This window comes from Schistocerca piceifrons, chromosome 5 (assembly GCF_021461385.2).
Source record: "Schistocerca piceifrons isolate TAMUIC-IGC-003096 chromosome 5, iqSchPice1.1, whole genome shotgun sequence".
In the NCBI taxonomy this organism is placed as follows: Eukaryota; Metazoa; Arthropoda; class Insecta; order Orthoptera; family Acrididae; genus Schistocerca; species Schistocerca piceifrons.
The window spans coordinates 664,369,473-664,392,176 of NC_060142.1; the positions used below are offsets into that span (position 1 = coordinate 664,369,473).

The 22,704-nt window shown below is 38.8% G+C and overlaps 1 protein-coding gene across 5 annotated transcripts in view; it reads right to left on the reverse strand.

The window, feature by feature from the left end:
* Nucleotides 1–22,704, reverse strand: part of LOC124798133 (alpha-N-acetylglucosaminidase) — a 366,096-nt gene that overhangs the window by 336,728 nt on the left and 6,664 nt on the right. For all 5 annotated transcript variants that reach the window (XM_047261401.1, XM_047261398.1, XM_047261402.1 and 2 more), the window contains exons 2-4: nucleotides 18,376–18,536; nucleotides 17,328–17,509; nucleotides 17,002–17,220 (exon numbers count right to left, since the gene is read on the reverse strand). In XM_047261401.1, the coding sequence (XP_047117357.1) occupies nucleotides 17,002–17,220; nucleotides 17,328–17,509; nucleotides 18,376–18,536 (562 nt within the window). The remainder of the gene's footprint in view (nucleotides 1–17,001; nucleotides 17,221–17,327; nucleotides 17,510–18,375; nucleotides 18,537–22,704) is intronic.

Here is a 22,704-nt window from a genome sequence, read left to right on the forward strand (position 1 = left end):
CTCTTCCGCAGAATTGGTTTATGGCGAGCCATTGAGGGTTCCTGGAGAATTTATCGTTCCAGCATCTACACAGCCGTTCGCCCCTGAGCTATGCATGCAATTCGCGAGACAACTCAGCGTTAGAATGAGAAACATCAAACCCACTAACCCTGTCAGACATGGAGACTGGAGAGTGTTTGTACATAAAGACCTGCAAGCAACGTCCCACGTGTGGCTTAGGGATGATACGGTGCGCCCGCCGCGTAATCGGTAAGGATGGTAAAGAAGAGACAGTCTCAAATGAGCGGCTGAAACCTGCTTACATCGAAGAGGGTACACTCCTTCCTCGGTCTGCAAAATCACCCTCAAACGTGGAGGCCAAAGAAACAGCAGATAGTCTCGCCGAGCCCTCAGTTTCAGAAGAGGACAACGAAGCAGCAAGTGCAGAACAGGAGCAGCCATTGCCTGCACCAGATGTTTTCACGAGAGCTGGTAGAAAAATCAAGTCCAAGTTTCCCCACATACCTGGTGCACCCGGTTTCAAAAGGCTGATGTGGCGACGTCATTTATCCACTGCGCCAAAGCTGCGCTGAAAGCTGCAGCTGATAGATATTTATCTTTGCCGTAGTCGGCTTGGTTACAAGTTGTTTATTCTTGTTAGTTTTTGATCTGTGCTTGGAAAATAAAATGTTTTCTCATCTCATGAAAAAGCTGTTACTTCATAAAATATAAAGGCTCCCATAGTTTAAATTAAAATACATAGTTTTGCTACACGAAAAGCAAAGCTTTCACATGTAATTTTGGTCTATAAAATTAATACGCTGCAAGAGAAGCTAAGCTTTCACATATAATGTTGGACTTTTATGCACGTATTACAATGTAAGATATATCACACAAACGTGCCATTAAAATTTTTAATAACGACATAAATGTCTGATCTTCTGGGCTCAAAATTCATCTAAATGGCTCATCATCAAAGAGTTGATTTTTAAATGAGTCAAATGCTCTGTGATTTAAGAAATTCAAACACTCTGTGATTTAAGAAATTCATTGTACATTCTCGCAACCACTCGGAATATTTTCCCGCGACCTGTTTCTCACTTTCGTTGATATGGCTTTTCTAATGAATGTGTCTTTCTATTCAGGAAATTTTTACTTCTGATGAAGGTATATTTATATGTACCGAAACCTTGGTCAAGAATTTTAATAAAAAAATTCTATCCTGCAACTGTTTTTGGCTGCCATCCTTTATTGTGAACTATTAGTAATAGGTTCATTTCTGCAGGCGTCACCGCACTTGCACAGTTACAATGTCATAGGGAGCCAGTATGTTCGTACATGTAAAACATTAAAAGATCTTACATTATGTCATAAAAGAAACAAGACATCAGAGGATACTCCAACAGCATCGAAATTTCGTGGCCCATACTAAAAAGTGCACATTTAAAGTGCACATTCGTATGTCCAGATTTCCAGTGAAGTAGGCCATGACCTGATATTAAGCTTTTCAGTGTAGTTTTCGGGATGTAAATTTTCTTGTAGTACCAGTGCTATGTTATCTCATGTTTGGTTCTTTATTATGGCATAATGCCATATGTGCTAGAAGTTGAAAACATGCACTTGAAATGCAGCGAACAATGTGCTGAATTAAACACTTCGTTTCAAATACATTATCTGTCTCAGTGGAAAAGATTAATAGTAGAAAATTTCTTTAGCAAACCGACAAAAATAACTTCATTGTTCTGGAAGGCAACTTATGCTTGACTGTCAGAAAGATGGAAATAAAATAAAATCTGCAACTAACAACACATTTTAGCCTTCCGTAATTATGTAGATGTATTTTAATTTACTTGACAGAACTCTGCCACAGAAATCTGTTTTGTTTTCATTTGACGTGAGAGCAGTAAAAGAAGAGGAAACAGCAAAATCACTAATTGTAAACACGGGTCACGTGGAGACTACTCACATCCCCACTATAACTCAGACTGCTCTGCGCATCAGCCCCAGATTTATGATACTTCCGAACCGGGCCAATACCCCGCCACTCCCTTGAGCGTTTGAGAGAGGACATCAAAAATTAGAAAAAAATCGAATTTACAAAAATATATTCATTTTGTAGTGCACATCTTTCTGAAGAGTATAACGCATAAAACATGTGTGTTTGAGGAAATGTAAGACAAGTTATTTGGTCGTAAGTGTGCCAAAGTGCAGTGCCACAATTCTTCACACAGCATTCTCCTATCGCACGTCACTGTATTTCACTCTGTGGAAAAATTGTATATTTTGTAATGGATGCCATCAAACCATATTTAGGACAGCGGAAATTAAAATGTCCTATGGTGCCTCTCATTCTTACAGTCGGCCGGTTTGACATCCTGTCCCTCGTTGTTTGTTGTTGTTGTTGTTGTTTTCCCCCTAACAATTTGCCGCTTTGTGTGACATAAAATTAAACATAGGATTCATAAAACCAGTAAAGACACGAGACAAACAAGACAATGCACATTTCTTCAATCCTTAGCCCCTATAATTTTTTCTCTCTAATCTTGCTACAGCTTTACATGGCGTGCTTTCCTTTCTGTGAAAGAATCTGTTACCTCATCAAAGTTCGTCAAACGTTTTGCTACATGAAAAATCAAAATGTCATTGTCTAATACTGAAAAAGCTGTTAATATAAATAGGACCGACTGGTGTGGTTTCTCAATCTGATTATGTCTATTTTGTCACTCTCTGCTAGATAAAACAAAATAGGCCTTTCTAATACTGCAACAATTGTAACACACGGCAAATAAACAAGACTGTTTTGGCACAAATGGTCATTTTTTAACGACAGAATATAATTCACAAAGTACCAATACCAAATACCTATTAGGGCTACTACAAGGAAAAAGCTTTACTTTGGGAAATAGTTTCACACTTCATTCATACGCTCTAGTATCTAAAGCATGAGATTGAAAAGTAGTAGTACAAAATTTTTATACAAACTTGGAATAGTCATATTGTTTCATAATTTGTGTGATGTCCCCGTTTCTTCTTCCTCGTTCTAACAAAGAGTCTTGTTATCACTAATTCTGTAACTATTCCTGTCAATGTCAAAGCTTATTTGCCAGTTAACTTCCCTAACTCTGCCAGAATCACCGGATTAGTTATCCCGCGATTATTCTCTGCTTAGGCGTTGTTACGTGTTCGTACGAGTTTTCCGTGCTACTTCCAGAATAGAACTTAAGGCGGCTGCTAGCTGGGGACTTTACAACTGGCCCTTACTAGTATAGTGATCTGGCCAAAAATTTTCTGTCAAAATTTCATTTTCTTGGATACATCGAGAAGGTAACACGTAATCACCGCAGCAGTGGCCGAGTGGTTCTAGGCGCTTTAGTCTGGAACTGCGCGACCGCTGCGGTCACAGGTTTGAATCCTGGCTCGGGCATGGACGTGTGTGATGTTCTTAGATTAGTTAGGTTTTAGTAGTTCTTAGTTCTAGGGGACTGATGACCTCAGATGTTAAGTCCCATAGTGCTCAGAGCCATTTTTATACTTAATCTTTCTTACCTGTTATTCGTTTATTTCCACTCCAGTAGTCTCAAGCTATGGATTTCACTAGTAATTATAACAATGCTCATCATTCGCAAACCCAATCAACCACACAATCAGACAGCGGTTGGCACTCATCTGTTCGGCCTTACTCCGCTCAGCCTGTATAGGCCCTTTTGTCTGTAGGAAAGTTTGTCTCTACATGCGACGAGGATTCCCCTGACAGACACATCATGTACACTATGCACGCACCCACAAATCAACTTACGATTCATTCAGAAATCAACTTAGAATGTGTTCAAAAATGTTCAAAAAGGAACAGGGATGCGTTTCCAAGCCATATGAATAATCGATAGACTAGGTGCTTTATGAAACAAGGTTTTTTCCCCCTAAAGAATATGAATTTGCCCCCCCCCCCCCCCTCTAGGTCTGGGCCTGCTGCGCATGCATGATTGGTTGTTTTGGGGAAGGAAACCAGACAGCGAGGTCATCGGTCTCATCGGATTAGGGAAGGACGGGGAAGGGAGTCCGCCGTGCCCTTTGAAAGGAACCATCCCGGCATTTGCCTGGAGCGATTTAGGGAAATCACGGAAAACCTAAATCAGGATGGCCGGATGCGGGATTGAACCGTCGTCCTCCCAAATGCGCATGCATGAATCTGGCAGCTTGGATGCTCCAGTAAAATTTTTCCCAGTACCAACTAGCTGCTTGCTGCGACTGCTTACACAGCCAACAGCCACATTTCCGAAGCCAGAAGCAGGAGAAGCTACTACTCAACTGCACATGTGCATGGTCCCGCTCGTAACTGCTAAAACAAATCTAATGTAAACAGTTGTGACATCACGCTCATCGGAGCAATCTGTTGTTACAAACCATTGCACAATCTTTCTAAAGCCTTTGACATATTTTGCTGTTGGCAGACGCTTGTGTGAGCACTGTGTTTTGTTGTATAGGGCGCATTTCCTTTGCAGTTTAAGTTTTATTTTCATTTTTCTCTTGTTCACGTTTTATTGCTGCAGTATTACTCCGCAGTAGTGGGATACAGTAATATCCTTTGTTAGAGTATCGGTTCTTACCAGTCAAAATTACAAACATTTAACCGAAAACAAAAACAATGAAAAATTCCCAGAATTCTAAAACATTCCCGGGTTTTTCCCAGTTTTCTCCCGGATGAAAAAATTCGCGGGTTTTTTCCTGGATCTCCTGGTTGTCCCGGGTCGTATACACCCTGTAAATGCCAACCAACTACAAACAACTTTATAGCCTTTTGGGTAGCAAGGGCAAAAGTCAGACTTATTATTTAGTAGAGCATGTGAGAGTTTCTGGATTAATGTACGTCTGCTTTTCTATCCTGTGTGGCATGAGTAAAACTTTCATTGCTTGCTCCTAAACGAATAAAGGTTCCTATAAGTCTGCAATAGACTGAGTTCATTAAGTGAAACAAGCAATAATAAATCTGGGACGTAGTGAAGTTGGCGTATCAATACAACAGTTCCAAATCAGTAACCACTTGAAACCGGAAACAAACTAAGTCAACTTGGCTGTGCAGTGGCACAATACAAACAGCTGAAAAGTTGAGCAAGGAATGAGCTGCCACTGCGAGCCCAGACCACATGCTCAGAGGTAAACAAGTCACCACCGAGCGGCACCACGTGATGCACATTCCTCGGCAGTAGCTGCCCTTACGACAGTGGCCTACAGTTGCCTCTTGCAGCCTCAATACCTCTGACATGTCCATGTCTGCCTAAGCGGGAACCTGAATCATTGTTGGATACAAAATCTACCACTACATCTATTAAAGTATGTGATATTATTAAAATCATTTGTATTGAAAGGAAAATTCTCTTGAAAAAACTATAAAAAATAAAGAAAGAATGGTCGGTCAGTAATTACCTTTAGGGGAAAAGTTCTTAGTACTGCTGATAAGACACATAAAAGCACTAAAAAGTATCCTAGTTTTCAGGGTTGTTAGTTCTTTCCTCAGCAAGGATATTCGGATAGACTGGTTAACATTAGGAACTAGGGTCAAATCACTTAAGAACTCAGGATGAGAGGGACCCACCCATTGTGAGGGTAAGATGAGACAGAGATGGATTAAAAGGAAGAGAAATAAGGAGAGACACAAATAGTGAAATTAAGAAAAGGCAACGGGAAAATCCAGGGTGGGAGGGAGAGAGGGCAAAAAACACACACACACACACACACACACACACACACACACACACACAGAGAGAGAGAGAGAGAGAGAGAGAGAGAGAGATGAGGGTGGCAAGGGAAGGAGGGGTAGGAGAGAATGAAGATGAAAAAATAAAAAAATACTAAATCAAACAATGACATAAATGATAAAACAATAGTATGAAAAATGAGAAGAATTGTATGTTAACAGAGGTTAAGTCAGCAAGACATCAGGATACGGGGTATGTTGGAGGGCGAATTTCCAACTCCAAACTTCAGGGAAACTAGTATCAGGTGGGAAGCAAAACAGCCCATGCGGTATAGTAAGCACTCACATTCCTTGAGTCAAGCTGTACAGCACATTCAGCAATTGGGTACTGGGCATCCCTAAGGTGGACAGTTCCTCTATGTCCATTCAAGTGCTCAGCCAGTTTTTTTGAGTCATCAGTCTTCTGACTGGTTTGATTCGGCACACCATGAATTCCTCTCCTGTGCCAACCTCATTTCAGAGTAGCACTTGCAACGTATGTCCTCAATTATTTGCTTGATTTATTCCAATCTCTGTCTTCCACTACAGTTTTTGCCCTCTTCAGCTACCTCTAGTACCATGGAAGTCATTCCCTGATGTCTTAACAGATGTCCTATCAAATAGTCCCTTCTCCTTGTCAGTGTTTTCCACATATTCCTTTCGTCTCCAATTCTGCAGAGAACCTCCTGATTCCATACCCGATTAGTCCACCTAATTTTCAACATTCGTCTGTGACGCTACATCTCAAATGCTTCGATTCTCTTCTGTTCTGGTTTTCCCACAGTCCATATTTCACTACCATACAATGCTGTGCTCCAAACATACATTCTCAGACATTTCTTCACAAATTAAGACCTAAGTTTGACACCAGTAGACTTCTCTTACTTTTCTTGGCCGGAAAGCCCTTTCTGCCAGTGCTAGTCCACTTTTTAGGTCCATCTTCCTCCATCCATCATTTGTTATTTTGCTGCCCAGGTAGTAGGATTCCTTAATTTTATCTACTTCGTGCCCACCAATCCTGGTGTTAAGTTTCTCGGTGTTCTCATTTCTGCTACTTCTCATTACTTCTGTCTTTCTTCGATTTACTCTCAATCCATATTCTGTACTCATTAGACTGTTCATTTCATTCATGTAATTCTTCTTCACTTTCACTGAGGATAGCAATGCAATCAGCGAGTCATATCACTGATATCTTTTCAACCTTGAGGGCGAAAGACTACATCCCCTTCTTACCCCTTTTTTAATCTGAGCACTTCATTCTTGGTCGTTCACTCTTGTTATTCTGTCTTAGCCCTTGTACATATTGTTTATTACTCGTATCTTCCTACAGCTTATGCTTATTTTTCTCAGAGTTCCAAACATCTTGCACCAATTTACATTGTCAAACACTTTTTCCAGGTTGAAAAATTCTAAGAACATGTCTTGATTTTTCTTTAGTCTTGCCCTCATTATCAATTGCAACATCAAAATTGTGTCTTTGGGGCCTTTACCTTACCTAAAATCACACTAATCATCAAGTAACACATCCTCACTTTTCTTTTCCATACTTCTGTATATCAGCAACATGGATGCATGAGCTGTTAAGCTGGGTGAGCTGTTAAGCTGATGGTGCAATAATTCTGACACTTGTCAGCTCTTGCAGTCTTCGGAACTGTGTGGATGATACTTTTCCGAAGTCAGATGGTATGTCGCCAGACTCATACACTCTACACATCAACGTGAATAGTTGTTTTGTTGCAACTTCCCCCTATGATTTTATAAATTCTAATAGAATGTTACCTATTCCAACAACCATTCCTTTTTCAATTTCTCCAAATTTTTCATGCAGCCATTTCGTCTTAGCTTCTGTGCACTTCCTATTTATTTCATTCCTCAGCGACTTGTATTTCTGTATTCCTGAATTTCCCTTAAGGTTTTTGTACTTATTTCTTTCATCGATCAACTGAAATATATCTTCTGTTACCCACAGTTTCTTCGCAGTTACCTTCTTTGTACCTATGTTTTTCTTTTCCACTTCTGTGATTACCCTTTTTAGAAATGCCCATTTCTCTTCAACTGTGCTGCCTACTGAGCTATTCTTTATTGCTGTATCTACAGCATTAGAGAACTTAAAGCGTATCTCATCACTCTTTAGTGCTTCTATATCCCATTTCCTTGCAAACTGATTCTTCCTGACTAATATCTTAAACTTCAGCCTACTCTTCATCACTACTACACTGTGATCTGAGTCGATGTCTGCTCCTGGGTCGCTTTACAATCCAGTATCTGATTTCAAAATCTGTCTGACCATGGTGCAACCTAACTGAATTCGCGCACCACCCAGCCTTTTCCAAGTATACCTCCTCCTCTAGTGATTCTATTACTAGCTGAAACTAGAACTCAATTAGTCTCTATCTTCTCTCATCCCTTGTCCCAAGCCCATATTCTCCTGTAACCTTTCCTTCTACTTCTTGCCCTACAACCGCATTCCAGTCCCTCATGATTATTAGATTTTCATCACCCATTATGCTCTGCATTATCCTTTCAGTATCCCCATACACTTTCTCTATCTCTTCATCTTCAGCTTGCGATGCCGGTATGTATACCTGAACTTTCGTTGTCGGTGTTGGTTTGCTGTGGATTCTGATAAGATCAACCCTGTCACTGAACTGTTCACTGTAAACACTCTCTGCCCTACCTTCCTATTCATAACAAATGCTATAACCATTATACCATTTTCTGCTGCTGATGGTTTTACCCTATACTCATCTGACCATAAATCCTTATCTTCTCTCCATTTCACTTCACAGACCCTTTTATATCTAGGCTGAGCCTATCTTTCCTACCACATTCAAGCTTCTGGCACTCCACACCCCAACTAGTAGAATGTTATCCTTTCGTTGGTTATTCAACCTTTTTCTCATGGTCACCTTCCCCTTGGCAGTCCCCTCCCTGAGATCTGAATGGGAAACTATTCTGGAATCTTTTGCCAATGGAGAGAGCATCATGACACTTTTTCAATTACAGGCCACATATCCTGTAGATACACACCTTGTGTCTTTAATGCAGTGATTTCCATTGCCTTCTGCAACCTCATGCCGTTGATCACTATTGATTCTTCCACCTTTAGGGGCAGTTTCCCTCCCCAAGGACAAGAGGGTGCCCTGAATCTCTGTCCGTTCCTCCGCCCTCTTTGACAAGGCCATCGGCAGAATTAGGGTGACTTCTTATGCCAGAAGTCTTCGGCTGCCGATGTTGATTATTAATGAGAATTTAAGCAGTGGCAGGTTTAGAGCTCAGGACCGAGGATGTTTTGATTACTAATCAAGGATGCTACCCCTAGTCACCCTGAGCTATGAGTAAAGGCCACAGCTCTTAATTTTGAAAATTCATTGAGGAACCTGGGTCTAGCTTTCGATAAAACATTTACATGGTTATATGGCTACCGCACCTGAGATATTTCAAAGCAAATGGAAACACAGAGCATTCAACATTGCAAGACACCCACATTCATAAGATGAGTGGGCAGACCAAGTATGTCTACTGCAATTCTACAAGGCTTGTGTACAATCCATTGTGGTTTATGGATGCACAGTGAACATCAAGCCCAGCAATTTTAACTCAGTACTATCAAATCTATTAACAGTAAGAGACTCTTGATGAAAACAGAAGCTTTTAGGACTAGAATTATTCCCAGCCTTTCTGTTGAGGCCGGTGGGCCTCTATTTACGGCCAGGTTGTATGTCACCATCTATTCCTACATCTAAATGGCTACTCTGCAAATCACATTTACGTGCCTGGTAGAGGGTTCATCAAACCACATCCACAATAATTTTGTATTATTCCACTCTTGAACAACACGTGGAAAAAATGAACACCTATACCTTTCCGTGCAAGCTCTGATTTTCCTCATTTTATTATGATGATCGTTTCTCCCTGAGTAGGTCGGCTTCAACAAAATATTTTCGCATTCAGAAGAGAAAGTTGGTGACTGAAATTTCATGAGAAGATACTGCCATAACAAGAAACACCTTTGTTTTAATGGTGTCCATCCCAAATCTTGTATCATGTCCATGACACTCTCTCCCCTATTTCACGACAACACAAAATGCGCTGCTCTTCTTTGAACTTTCTCAATGTACTCTGTTAATCCTATCTGGTAAGGATCCCAGAGCACACAGCAGTACTCCAACAGAGGATGGACAAGCACAGTGTAGGCAGTCTCTTTAGTAGACCTGTTTCATTTTTTAACTGTTCTGCCAATAAATCGCAGTCTTTGGTTCACATTCCCCACAACATTTTCTGTGTTCTTTCCAATTTAAGTTTCTTGTCATTGTGATCCCTAGGTATTCAGTTGAATTTACAATCTTTAGATTGATAGATTGATTAATCACGTAACTGATTCCTTTTAGCATTCATGTGGATGACATTACACTTTTCATTATATAGGGTCAATGCCAATTTTTGCACCATATAAATATCTTTTTAAACCATTCTGCAATTTCTTTTGATCTTCTGATGACTTACTAGACAATAAACAACATCATCACATGCAAACAACCTAAGAGGGCTGCTCAGATTGTCTCCTAATTTGTAGGGTTCGCTCACTACCGGGTTGGACACTCCTACTGTTTTGTCAGGATGCAGACCAAGGACCTGTGTGGCACCGCAATGAAACAGCATTGAAAATTATTCAATTTATTACTCAGAATACAAGTCGTCATCGATGTGTCTTCTGTGATAGTTTGTGGCCACACGTAATTCGGAGAGGAACGAGCTGAACCCAACAGCGGACTAAAGACTGCCAAGGAAGCTGCATCAGCTTGGGATAAAAGTTTATGACACCCCACTGCGGCAGTTTGCCACTAACTGGCAAGGTCGATATGCCCTATCAGTAGCCCTGATTGGAGATGGCGGTGACCGCGATGCGTGTGGTTGATTCACATGCTGTTCCAGGGAGTAGACCTACATCTACATATATCATTCAAACTGGTGTGGATCCCAAACAAACAAGCAGTACTCAAGAATGGGTTGCACAAGCGTCCTACATGTAGTCTGCTTTACAGATAAACCACACTTTTCTAAAATTCTCCCAATAAACCGAAGGTGACCATCTGCCTTCCCTACCACAATTCTCACATGCTTATTCCATTTCATATCGCTTCGCAACGTTACGCCCAGATATTTAAACAATGTGACTGTGTCAAGCAGAACACGACTAATGCTGTATCTGAACATTATGGACTTGTTTTTTTCTACTCATCTGTATTAACTTATGTATTTCTACATTAAGACCCAGTCGCCATTCATCGCACCAACTAGAAATTTTGTCTAGGTCATCTTGTATCAACCTAAAGTCACTCATCTTCGACATCCTTCTTTAGACCACAGCCTCATCCGTGAACAACCAAAAATTGCTGCCCACCCTGCCTGCCAGATCAGTTTTGCATATAGAAAATAACAACGGTCCTATCACACTTCTTCAGATGAACACTCAACATCGAGGACAACATACTAGGTTCTATTACATAAGAAGTCTTCAAGCCCGTCACATATCTGAGAGCCTATTCCGTACACACGTACCCTCATCAACAGTCAGCATTGGAGTACCATGCTGAATACTTTTCAAACTCTAGAAAAACGGAATCTTCCAGCTGCCCTTCACCCATAGTTCGGGTATCATATGAGAAAAGAGAAAGCTGGGATCTGCATGAGCAATGCTTTCTAAACCCTTGCTGATTCGTGGACATGAGCTTTTCGGTCTCAATGAAATTTACTATATTCAAACTCAGAATATGCTCAAGAATTCTCTATGCCAGGGGTGCTTATTACTATGACATGGATGGAAGCCTTAGACCTGCCTGGAGATTTTACAAAGGACCGGAATTTTTCGAGTTCTTCACCATATCTTTAACCAATGTATGACAGTAGTAGCCATTGTATGCTTCATGCATAGATCTTTTCACACATGCATGAATCTCTATTAAACCTTGCCTGTCGTCATTTACATGTCCTCTTTTGAACCAAGAGTGCAACAGCCTTTGATTCCTCGGCATTTTTTCGAATTTCATTATAAAACAACAGTGTCTTTTCCACCTATCTAGTTACTAGATGTACATGTAGACAACCAGAGAATCGAGTGTGAACAACATGAATGTCATTGAGCCTATTAAATAAATGCCCTAGGCCAGGGGTCTCCAAACTTTTTAGTCCGTGGGCCACATTGACTCCTCCACGAAGTCATAAGGGCCAAGATCTACCTAGTGGGATTAAAGCACCCTAGCACTCAATGATCACCGTAATGTAAGGCTAAAGGAAAGGTGAAATCGCAAAAATCTAAGGTTGTGGAAACAGCTAGAATAATATTTTATACGATTTACTTGCTATGTGTAATTTACAACGAAATCAAAAGAGAGTGAAACCTCACTTAAGAATCATCTTCTGTAATGACTGATTACTAAGGCTAGTCACCGAAGTGGCGTCCATTTGAAAGACTTGCACCAGATTCGTGAGTAGAATAAAATGCAAAGAATTTTTTTACTTAAAATGTTTTCGCCAAACTAGTCTGTTAACCGTTCTTTTTTCTCACTATCGCACGGAGAATGGTCTGTCTGTTTATTGTGCATAGTCACAAGTTTAACCATGACCTTCCGCTTTGTAAAGATAGAGCTCCGACAATGTCGCGGTGTATCGGTCGCGATAGGCCTAGAAACTCAATTGTTGGTAGTATAGGTACCACCTCAAATATTTGGCGGGCCGGATACCGTGGATGTCCGGCCAGCTAACGCAGGCCGGTTTGCCGGCCCTCGCGGGCCAGTTTCGGTCCGTGGGCCGTAGTTTGGAGACCCTTGCCCTAGGCTAATGGGGATGGAGTATTTATGTTGTTGTGGAGAGGCTCCGCTCTATGACTTCATTCGTAATGACTGAACTGGTTCTGCTCTTCCCAAGTCGTCAGCAATCTCCATTTCAGCTAAATTTGCTTAATAAATTTGCTGTAGTATCTTCACTGCTGAGGAAAACTACTGCAAGGTGTTTTTGGATCCTACCTAGTGTCTCTTACATAGTGTTACAAAGGCAATTAGGTCTGCATTCTTCTAACAATTTTCTGCTGAGCTCGCTCGCACTCTCACTCAGGACTGTGACGCCTGCTGTCTTCCTGACAAAGTAATGGTGTTCAGATGTTTACAGTGCCTGGCTAGCAGCTGCCGATACTTCCGCATGATTGAGTAACACCAGTTGTTCGAACCTAGAAAATTTTACTCTCCTCTTTCCTTACTAATTTGTCACGTAACGGATTTGTGCAGTACACAATGCAACAGAAAAACTGTGAAAATGCACAGTATCAGCCAGCTGTATGACACCCTAGCCGCTCGGTCTTCAAAGTGTTAAGACTAGCTACGACCTGTTCAAGAAACTTCAGTCGATATCAACATTTACAAAAGCACTGACTGTTAATATTCGTGTGGGAAATATTTGAAATGCATCTTATAACTTAAAATTCTGTAATCAATTACTGAGAAATATATTTTAATATGTATTTTGGGGTGGTTCCACCTCAGAATCTTTAATTATGAGCTGCACCTGCTCTTTACTATTTTTATTCCAACTGATTATTGAAAATTCATCAACTTCTAAAGCTAGAAGGAGCTTTCCTTTATACATGAGTGAATATCGTATGTTAGTTTTAAGTTGTACTGAAGACTACATTTTCTTCTTGATATTCCTACTTTGATTTTTTGTTATTTCTTTCCTGTTAATTAGATCAGCAACATACACTTCCTGTAGTTTGCAGTTCATATTTGACCAGAAGGTTAGAAATATTTTACTATGGTTCTTCTCAGAGACTGAAGAATAAATTCGCTTTTTCTTTGATTTGCAACAGAATTTCTGAGAGTGTTGTGGACCCATTTTTCTAAGTTCTTTGTTTATTTCAATTTGTTGTTCTTTTTTCTAACTCACATAACTTTTAATATAATAGAGGGAAACATTCCACGTGGGAAAAATATATCTAAAAACAAAGATGATGTGACTTACCAAACGAAAGCGCTGGCAGGTCGATAGACACACAAACATACACACAAAATTCAAGCTTTCACAACAAACTGTTGCCTCATCAGGAAAGAGGGAAGGAGAGGGAAAGACGAAAGGATGTGGGTTTTAAGGGAGAGGGTAAGGAGTCATTCCAATCCCGGGAGCGGAAAGACTTACCTTAGGGGGAAAAAAGGACGGGTATACACTCACACGCACACACATATCCATCCACACATATACAGACACAAGCAGACATATTCTACTTCCCCTTGATTCAAATAATTTACTTGCAGCTAAGTTTCCAGCAATATCAAGAGAAATTGTTAGAAAATTTGCTTGTGTCTGTATATGTGTGGATGGATATGTGTGTGTGTGCGAGTGTATACCCGTCCTTTTTTCCCCCTAAGGTAAGTCTTTCCGCTCCCGGGATTGGAATGACTCCTTACCCTCTCCCTTAAAACCCACATCCTTTCGTCTTTCCCTCACATTACTTTTATATTTTTATCATTCATTCAAGAAATTTCCATATAGCAAGATCTGCTTTACCTTTCTTATCACACTTTCTTGTTATTTCAGTGCCTTCATTCATAGGTTCTGGCTCCATAGCATTATTTAGCATGTTCATTTTTTCAACTTGGCTTTTCCTTTTATTTTGATTATACCACTTCATTTTAACAGCTAGAACTGATTGTAACTCATCTATCATCTACTAGTGAGAATGATGCTAGCAGTACACTCGGTACTTCTGAATGAGAAATTTTAGGCAACTATAGCGCTACCTTCAATATTCTACTTCCCCTTGATTCAAATAATTTACTTGCAGCTAAGTTTCCAGCAATATCAAGAGAAACTGTTAGAAAATTTGCTGACTGGATGTAAAATTTATATATTAAGTACTTCTGAGTTACTTCGTATAATTATTATAGGGGTGTCACAGAAAATTACTATCTAACACACACACACACACACACACACACACACACACACACACACACACACAGAGAGAGAGAGAGAGAGAGAGAAATGCATCCTCAAAATGAAAGATAAGTTTTGGTACAATAACACACAATAAGATGGACGAAGAATGACACAATTTAAATCTAAGCTAACTTTATTTTTGTTGGTGGATTTTATTTTTTAATTTTATGATATTTTATAATGGTCTTCTCGAGAGAAGATTTTCAGAGCAAAAGGACATTCTTTGAGAAAGTTCTCAATTTCACATGAATAAAAAATTCAAAGCATAATCTCTGACGAGGAAGTTCCTTCTCACTAGCTCTCCTCCTCCTTGAGAAGGTTCTCATTCTTACTATGTGTCATCTGCCGTGTCCGGCACAGAATGCGTGCATATGTTACATTTCATTCAGTCCACTCAAACACGCAAACTATTCAATGTACAAATATGGAACTGGCATCAATGTGTTCTGAAAGAGTTGCACTGAGTTTCGATTTTACTTTTATGTGCAGCAACAAATTATTAAGACGATCATGGACAGTTTACGAAAATGCACTTTCTTGCCATGTTACCAAATTTTTGACAGGCAGGACACTTTTTTATTATTGAAGTCAGGTGAACACATTATGCAAAAGAAATCTTAAGATTATATGACCTTTTCATCTACTCCAAACCAGAACTCTGTCAGAGCTTCCTAACATGAGATAATGTTGGTTAAATATGGTGCATAATGGTTTCCTCATGCGTTAAGTACATAAGCGGTCGTTATGAGAAACAGATCACTAGGTTTGTAATAAACCAGTTGTTAATTTTTCTGATCAGCCTACTTACTTCTAATATTACAAAATATAAAATTTATGCTGTGAGAAGAAATGATGACGAACATCTGGAAATGTCAGTGATACAGCTACTTGGTGTACACCAAAGTCGTCTCGTACATCAGTCTGAAAACTTGGGTGTGCCAAAGAGCAACAAAAATGTTTTGATTTTCACTTCGTTTGAAGGGTCGCTCCCTCTTCTTTCAAGATTTTCTGGAAGGAAGTTCACCGGACAAATAATGTTATTATTGTTAAACCCATACAAACTTCTACAGTTTCTCTCTTCAGTATTTCTTCGGGTCACATGTATCTCTTTTTGTTTTTCAAGCAACATAAATTCTGCCATTACTATCAAAAAGTTGATAAAACTTGACCTCAACAGAACTGAATCAGTTCAAAGTATGCTACGGAGCTCACTTCAAAACACAGAGTATGTTCTCTGGTTTTGAGAAACTCCTACAGTTTTACTCATATGAAAATCAAGAATGTTCTTTGTTTTGAGCAACTCCCACCACCATTTTAATCATGCTGGGAACATTCTTGGGTAAAGTCTATTCTCCGACACACTTTAATCATAAGAATCTCAGAATGTTCTCCAAAATTTCGAGTATTAAGTATATTCTCCATCTTATTCATATGCCCCATGCTGCTTGTACTAGATTGTTTTCTTATTGAAAATAAAGTACTACGTTATTTCTGTTCTTTCCATTTTTGGATAGCCTATTTAAACTTCAGCATATATTAACTAATTGCTTGAGGAATTAGTAACTTATTGTGTATTAATCACTACACTGTAACACTTTTAAATTACACGAAGTATGTTATAAATAATGCCAACAAACTCAAAATAATTATTACACAGGCAGAACAGTGAAAGAAATGTGGTAAAATGCCAGTCAGAAACATTCTTCTGAGACATGAGGTTCCATACCTTAAGAGTTGAACATTACAAGACAAAAGGTTTTGACACTTTGGTATAGAAAAGCCAATCCTACCTATATTGAGATATGGGGTATTTCATATCATGAAGAAATATGTAACTCAGAATTGACAGTTTTTGAGTTATGAGATACTGCTATCATAATGACAAACTGTTATATGGATAATTTTCTGCACATACTGTTTATCAATGAAATTACACTGATGTAAACAAAGCTATGTGATTATTTATATATCTGACAAAGATTTGAAGAATAAAAGCCCCATTGCAGTTTACTTGCATTGTGGAAATGGTACTGCTACACTAACTCAAGTTTTAAGTAATAGTTTGTTGTTAATTCATTTTGTGTATCTAACATAGAGAAATAAGGCAACAGAAGAAATCACATTTATCATTGTTGCAAAACTGGATACAAAAAATCCTACAACTTCAATAAAGATAGGGAATCTTAGTGATATGCTGTAATTGTGCTAAGCTGAAAAAACCGTTACTGATTATAACACAAAATATACAAACAATCACACAATTTACCGGCGTCAAAAGCAAACTGAAATGTAAAATACTCTACCAGGCAAAAAAAGCAGGTCCTGTAAAATGTTCATCAATTTCGTCAGCAGTCATATTCAGCCTCTTATACACTTGCATCCATATAGCTTCCTGACCATTGAATGCAAGAGCCAAATTAATGCTGTTCATGGCCATCCAATCAATTTCTTTCTCCCAACGTGCCCAGTCCCACCAGACAAAACTGTAGCTTGTAGTGCAGACATTTTGATAATACCGAAACCTAAGTTAATCAGAAAAATAAATCAAACAGTGCAGTAAATTTACATGCAATCAAAACTTAATTTCCACATTATGACAATAATATTCACAAGGAAAATAATCACAAACCTATCACGGGATGTAATAGTTATGTTTACTTCTGGCAATGCTTGTGGCAGGTTCAGCTGCGTTGCTTCCCATGACACATGGCATCCACAGTAATATTTCAGATAATGATGAAAGCCCCATGCTGCAGCCACACCACTAGTTCCAATTATACGAACAATTTCACTGTCACTTTCTTTTATTACCTAAAAAAGCAATAAAAATGTAGCCGATACATTTGAACTTGAAACGATATGAAATGTGGCAGACTGTTTACAATGAACAGGTAACTTTTACATGCATTAAAAAAAAGATAAGAATATGCCATCAAACCAAATCATGTACCACCCAAAATACACCCCTCCCAAGAAAGTTGTCTTAATCAATTCTTCCACAGCAAGCACAAGTCAGTAGTAATATACAATGTTTGGTTTAAGCATCACAGAGCTTTACCAGTCATGGTCCTACATGAAGTTGTATGCCCTTGCCTTCCTGTAACCTTAGAACTGACTTACCCACTCAGTTGTAGGAGAGCCTACAATTTAACATCATGGATTCTGAAGTACAGTGTCTCTTTGTATTTTTCACACAAACAAGTCATTGCTATAGGTAAATGAAGTGACGAAATACAGAAAACATTGGAGTATTGACTGGATTTGAATCCTGGACCTTTAAATCTGTAGTCTGTCACTCAGCCACACATCATAAATAGCGCCTTAAATCAAAATTATTCCTTCAATATAAGAAAGCAACCTGAAAATTTATTTTTTCTAGAACTGTAGTAACATACATATACAAGTTTTATTAATAGTTTCAATACATTTACAACCAATTGCTTCCACTGTTTGGATCTCAGTCCGCCACACTTTTAATCTGTCAGCAAGTTTTGCATTTATCTTCCCCTGTAGAGTGAAAAATTAATTACACAAATAATGGAAAATCCAGGATGAGATAATGACCACAATTACACAGATTACACAAATAAATATTTGACAGAAAGATATATTTTACTTGCAAAGTGGTAGATCATGTACCATTTTTGTTTTCCCTTAATAACTGCTCAATCACCAACCTTAAATGTATCCCTCGCAACAGGGCCAATACTAGGATCCACAGTAACATTGAACAGGTGTGCCTTCTCTGGAATGAGGCGCTGTATAACCCCAAATGCTCCATTTGATTGTATTTCTGCATTAGCTCGCGGAACAAGATGTCCTAAAGTAGCCTGAAAATCTGAAAACAAAATCCACATACTAAAACCCATAAATATAGCAAGTTGATAAAATGAGAATACACACCATTCACCAGCAGCAGCACCCCACACCATAAATGAAGACACTGGCAGAGGTGGCACAGAGCATAGTACACTGGAAACACATTCAGGAGTAGGATTTGAAAGCACATCTAGTCTAGATTTGCTATGGTTTCCCTGAATCAGTTAATCTGAATACTAGGATGGTTCAATTGAAAAGCAGATGGCTTACTTTCCTTCTCATCCCTGCCCTGCCCAAGCTTGTGTACCATTTCTAATAACCTTTCACCTCTTTATGAAGAGATTTCACAAACAGGTAATGTGATCTGTCTCAGAATTGACCATACATGAAAAACACTTTGCAATAATAATCTATGGTGCACTGATCATCACAAGCCAAATTACACATTTCCTTACTTCAAATTATTTAAGGAGTAATAAAATGCCAGTACTAACAAACAACAAACGTACAAGCACATACACTACAATAACTTTCAGAGCTAGTAGTTGGATCATTCCATGTTAATTGGTATAGAGGTTCCCACATGACCATGGCGACAGATTCTGATGAAATTTTGTACGAACAATTGCACATGTTGCCAACGAGCATTGGTAAAGTTCCACGGTCATTAATTCCATACTTCCGGAGATATAGTCATTTGTTTAACCCCATAGCACAGATATCAACAGTGCACCCTTGAGTTTTCGGCAACTTTGAGAAATATCAGCTCCAGCAATATTTTCTTGAAAGAAACACAACTAGATCATCTCGTACAACTTTTTGCACTCTCTTAAGCGAAATAATGAAAAGAGATTGCCTAAGTGAATTTCATGTGCATAATTTGAAGCAAGATCAGCGAAAAAAATAGGCACTCGAAAAAAAATGTGAAGCTTAGCTTCTTATACCTCCGGAAGTAATTAGGGGACACACCCGAAATCTTGCACATAATAACTTACCAATACAAGGTTGTAAAATATAACATTTCATCCTCCTACTGTGTTTCAATAGCCTACAAATTGAGTAAAGTTGATGATTTTTCTAAAAATGCAAAAAATTGTTACTTTTGACCCATTTTTAGAAAAAAGAGTCTTCTGCAAACTCTCTTAAACCATTTTCATCAGAAAGACCATGTTCTAAACCGCATAAAAACTACATTTGATTTGCAATGTGAGCATATAAGGCACTAAAAAACGTCAAGGTCAAGCAACGTTCACCGAAAAAATAGGCACTTGAAAAAATGTGAAGTTTAGCTTTTTATATCTCTGGACATAATTACAGGATACACCTGTAACTTTGCACATAACTTGTCAACACAAGATATTAGAATATAAAACTTCATTTTGCTACTGCTTTCCAAGAGTTTACAAACAGAGGGCAAAAATGACAATTTTTCCAAAAAATGCCAAAAACTGCTACTTCTTGACCCACTTTTACAAAAAAGGGTCGTCTGCAGACTCTCTTAATCATTTTCATTAAGAAGACTATGTTCTAAACCACCAAAAAAATTTTATTTGGTTTTTCAATCCATGAACATAAGGCCCCAAAAATGTCAGTACAGTGGAGGTGTATTGAAAATGGGCCCATATCCTGCTGGTACGCAAATTAAATCTGAAAGATTTTATTATGTTCTACAGTTGTTTAGTACTCTCTGAGGAAGCAATATCACAAGTCTTCATGATTAGGAAGTGAGACAATGTGTGAATAACTCAAAAAAACTTCAAAACAAGGTTTTTTTTTTTTGTCACAACTCATCATGATATATTTCAGTCAGTTTTTCTGCTATAACTACGAAATCAAACGGGCTATAAACTTCACCAGCTACAGTACACTTCATATAAATGTCCTGCAGGTTTAACACCACTGTTACATCATGTAAATTTTGGTGAAGCTCACAGTTGGGTTACAGAGATTAATTAGTGTGTCTTTTTAATGTGGAATGCTATTGACACGATATGTTCTGGTTTAAGTTAAAGTGTACAGTTTGTGAGATAGTTTGCAGTTAATCTGGAACACTAATGTACACGTGAAAAATTGCATAAATGTCTTGATATGGTCCAGGACGTGTTTGCCACTTTTAAGTGAGAAAAAGAGCATCCCCATTGCCAAAAGGGCTACCCTAATAGCTGCACAACAGATGTCACAGGTGAGTTTCTTTACCACACATTCCCTAACCCGATAAGGGTTTCTTTACACAGGATCCCAAGCTGATGATGCATTTCTACAAATGTCAGAGACCAAACCTAGAGGAGGTCTCTTTTAGGATCCTAAGCTCATTTACTTCAAGCTACTTGAATTTTTTACTACCATACTTACTTTCAGTTTTTCTGACTCTAGCTTTTGATTATCTTTCACAGAGAGAACTAAACAATTGTAGAACATAACAAAAAATGTCAAATTTGAGTACCAGCAGAATATGGTCCCATGTACAATGCACCATCACCTTCTCATTATTTTTCGGGGCCTTATATGCTTGCATTACTGAACCAAATACAGCTTTTAAGGTGGTTAAAAACATGGTCATTCAAATGAAAACTGTTTAAAAGAGTTTGCCGAGGATTTTTTTGTAAAAGAGGACCAAAATTAGCCATTTTTGACATTTATAGAAAAATCATTTTTGCCCTCACTTTGTAAACTATTGGAAAGCAGCAGGAGAATGAAATTTTAAATTCAAAGACATGTATTGGTAAGTTATTATGGCAGAGTTTCAGGTATATCCCACAATTACTGGTGGATATAAAGCTAAATTTCACATTTTTTTCGGGCATCTATTTCTTCGGCCAACTTTGCTTCAAATTATCCATATGCAAATCGCTTGTAAATCATTTTTATTATTATTAATTTGCTTAAGAGAGGGCAGAGAGTTGTACAAGATGGTGTTGTTTTAAAGTTGCCAAAACTCAAGGGTGCACTGTTGATAACAGCACTACGAGATCAAACAAATTGCTATATCTCCGCAAATTGGCGGCAGTAAAACTCTACCAGTGTTCACTGAGAACATGTGCAAATGTTCACACAAAATTCATGATGGGAACTTTTTCCGAAATTAGACCACTTGGTACGAAATGGCCCAGTTCCTTCCCGAGGGATGGGGGGTTAAGAAGTAAGGAGAAGAAAGGGTGTGTCTCTCAGACTGTAGAGGGGTCCACCTATCTATTGGCAGTACTGTGACTTCCCTTAAGCTATGTACTGGACAGCAATTCTTATTCACAATTACACAGCTTTCTCAAGATAATTTCAAAAACTTATTAATTCTCATCCTTTCCTGTAACTACATGTACCATACTTATCTTGGAACTTTTAACTTGCAAAAGCTGTGAATGCTTGCCCGTACCAATAAAATTCAGATTAGAAACTACTGACAGAACACATTAAAATTTTTGTACATCTTACATATCACAAATGTAGGAAAAGATAGATTGCTACTCACCATAAAGAACAAATGTAAGCTGCAGACAAGCACAATTAAAAGACACTTACACAAAGCTTTCAGTCCATAGCCTTCATCAGCAAAAGAGAAACACACATATTCATACACACCATCAAGCGTACTTCATGTACACATGACCGCCGACTCCAGCAGATCGGTAAGTAGCAATCTATCTTTCCCTACAATGTTGATATCCCTGCCTGGAGTTTCCATTGTTTCATGTACCACAAAATTATTTCTGCAGTGTTCCCCTCGGTGTGCTGATCTGTTGAACAACATGTCATACATATGTAATTTTGCTCTGAGACCACATTCTTCTCTTGATGTAATGCCAAGATTTAGTCTGACTGACAACATCCTTAGTATTCTGCAGCATTGCCTGCAGTAACATACTGAAACTCAGTTGTCACATTATTATGGTTCATAAGGCAATGCTCTGCCTGTCATAATCCAGTATTTTTATCAATAATGCTCAGACTTTGTGGAAGCCAACTGAATGCCAAGGGCAGGGTGCGGGGGACACTTGTGAAGATGTGAAAATGAAGGATACAGATGTATCAATAATATCAATATGCATAATATCGCCCACACCAGTGAGGACAACTGCACCACAAATGTGGCCAATATCGCAGGGCGGCCAAGTAAATTTCCACAGCAGTCAAATATAAGGCTGCCAGGCAATGGTCTCTTCCACATTTGCAGTTATTCAACTCGCCTCTAT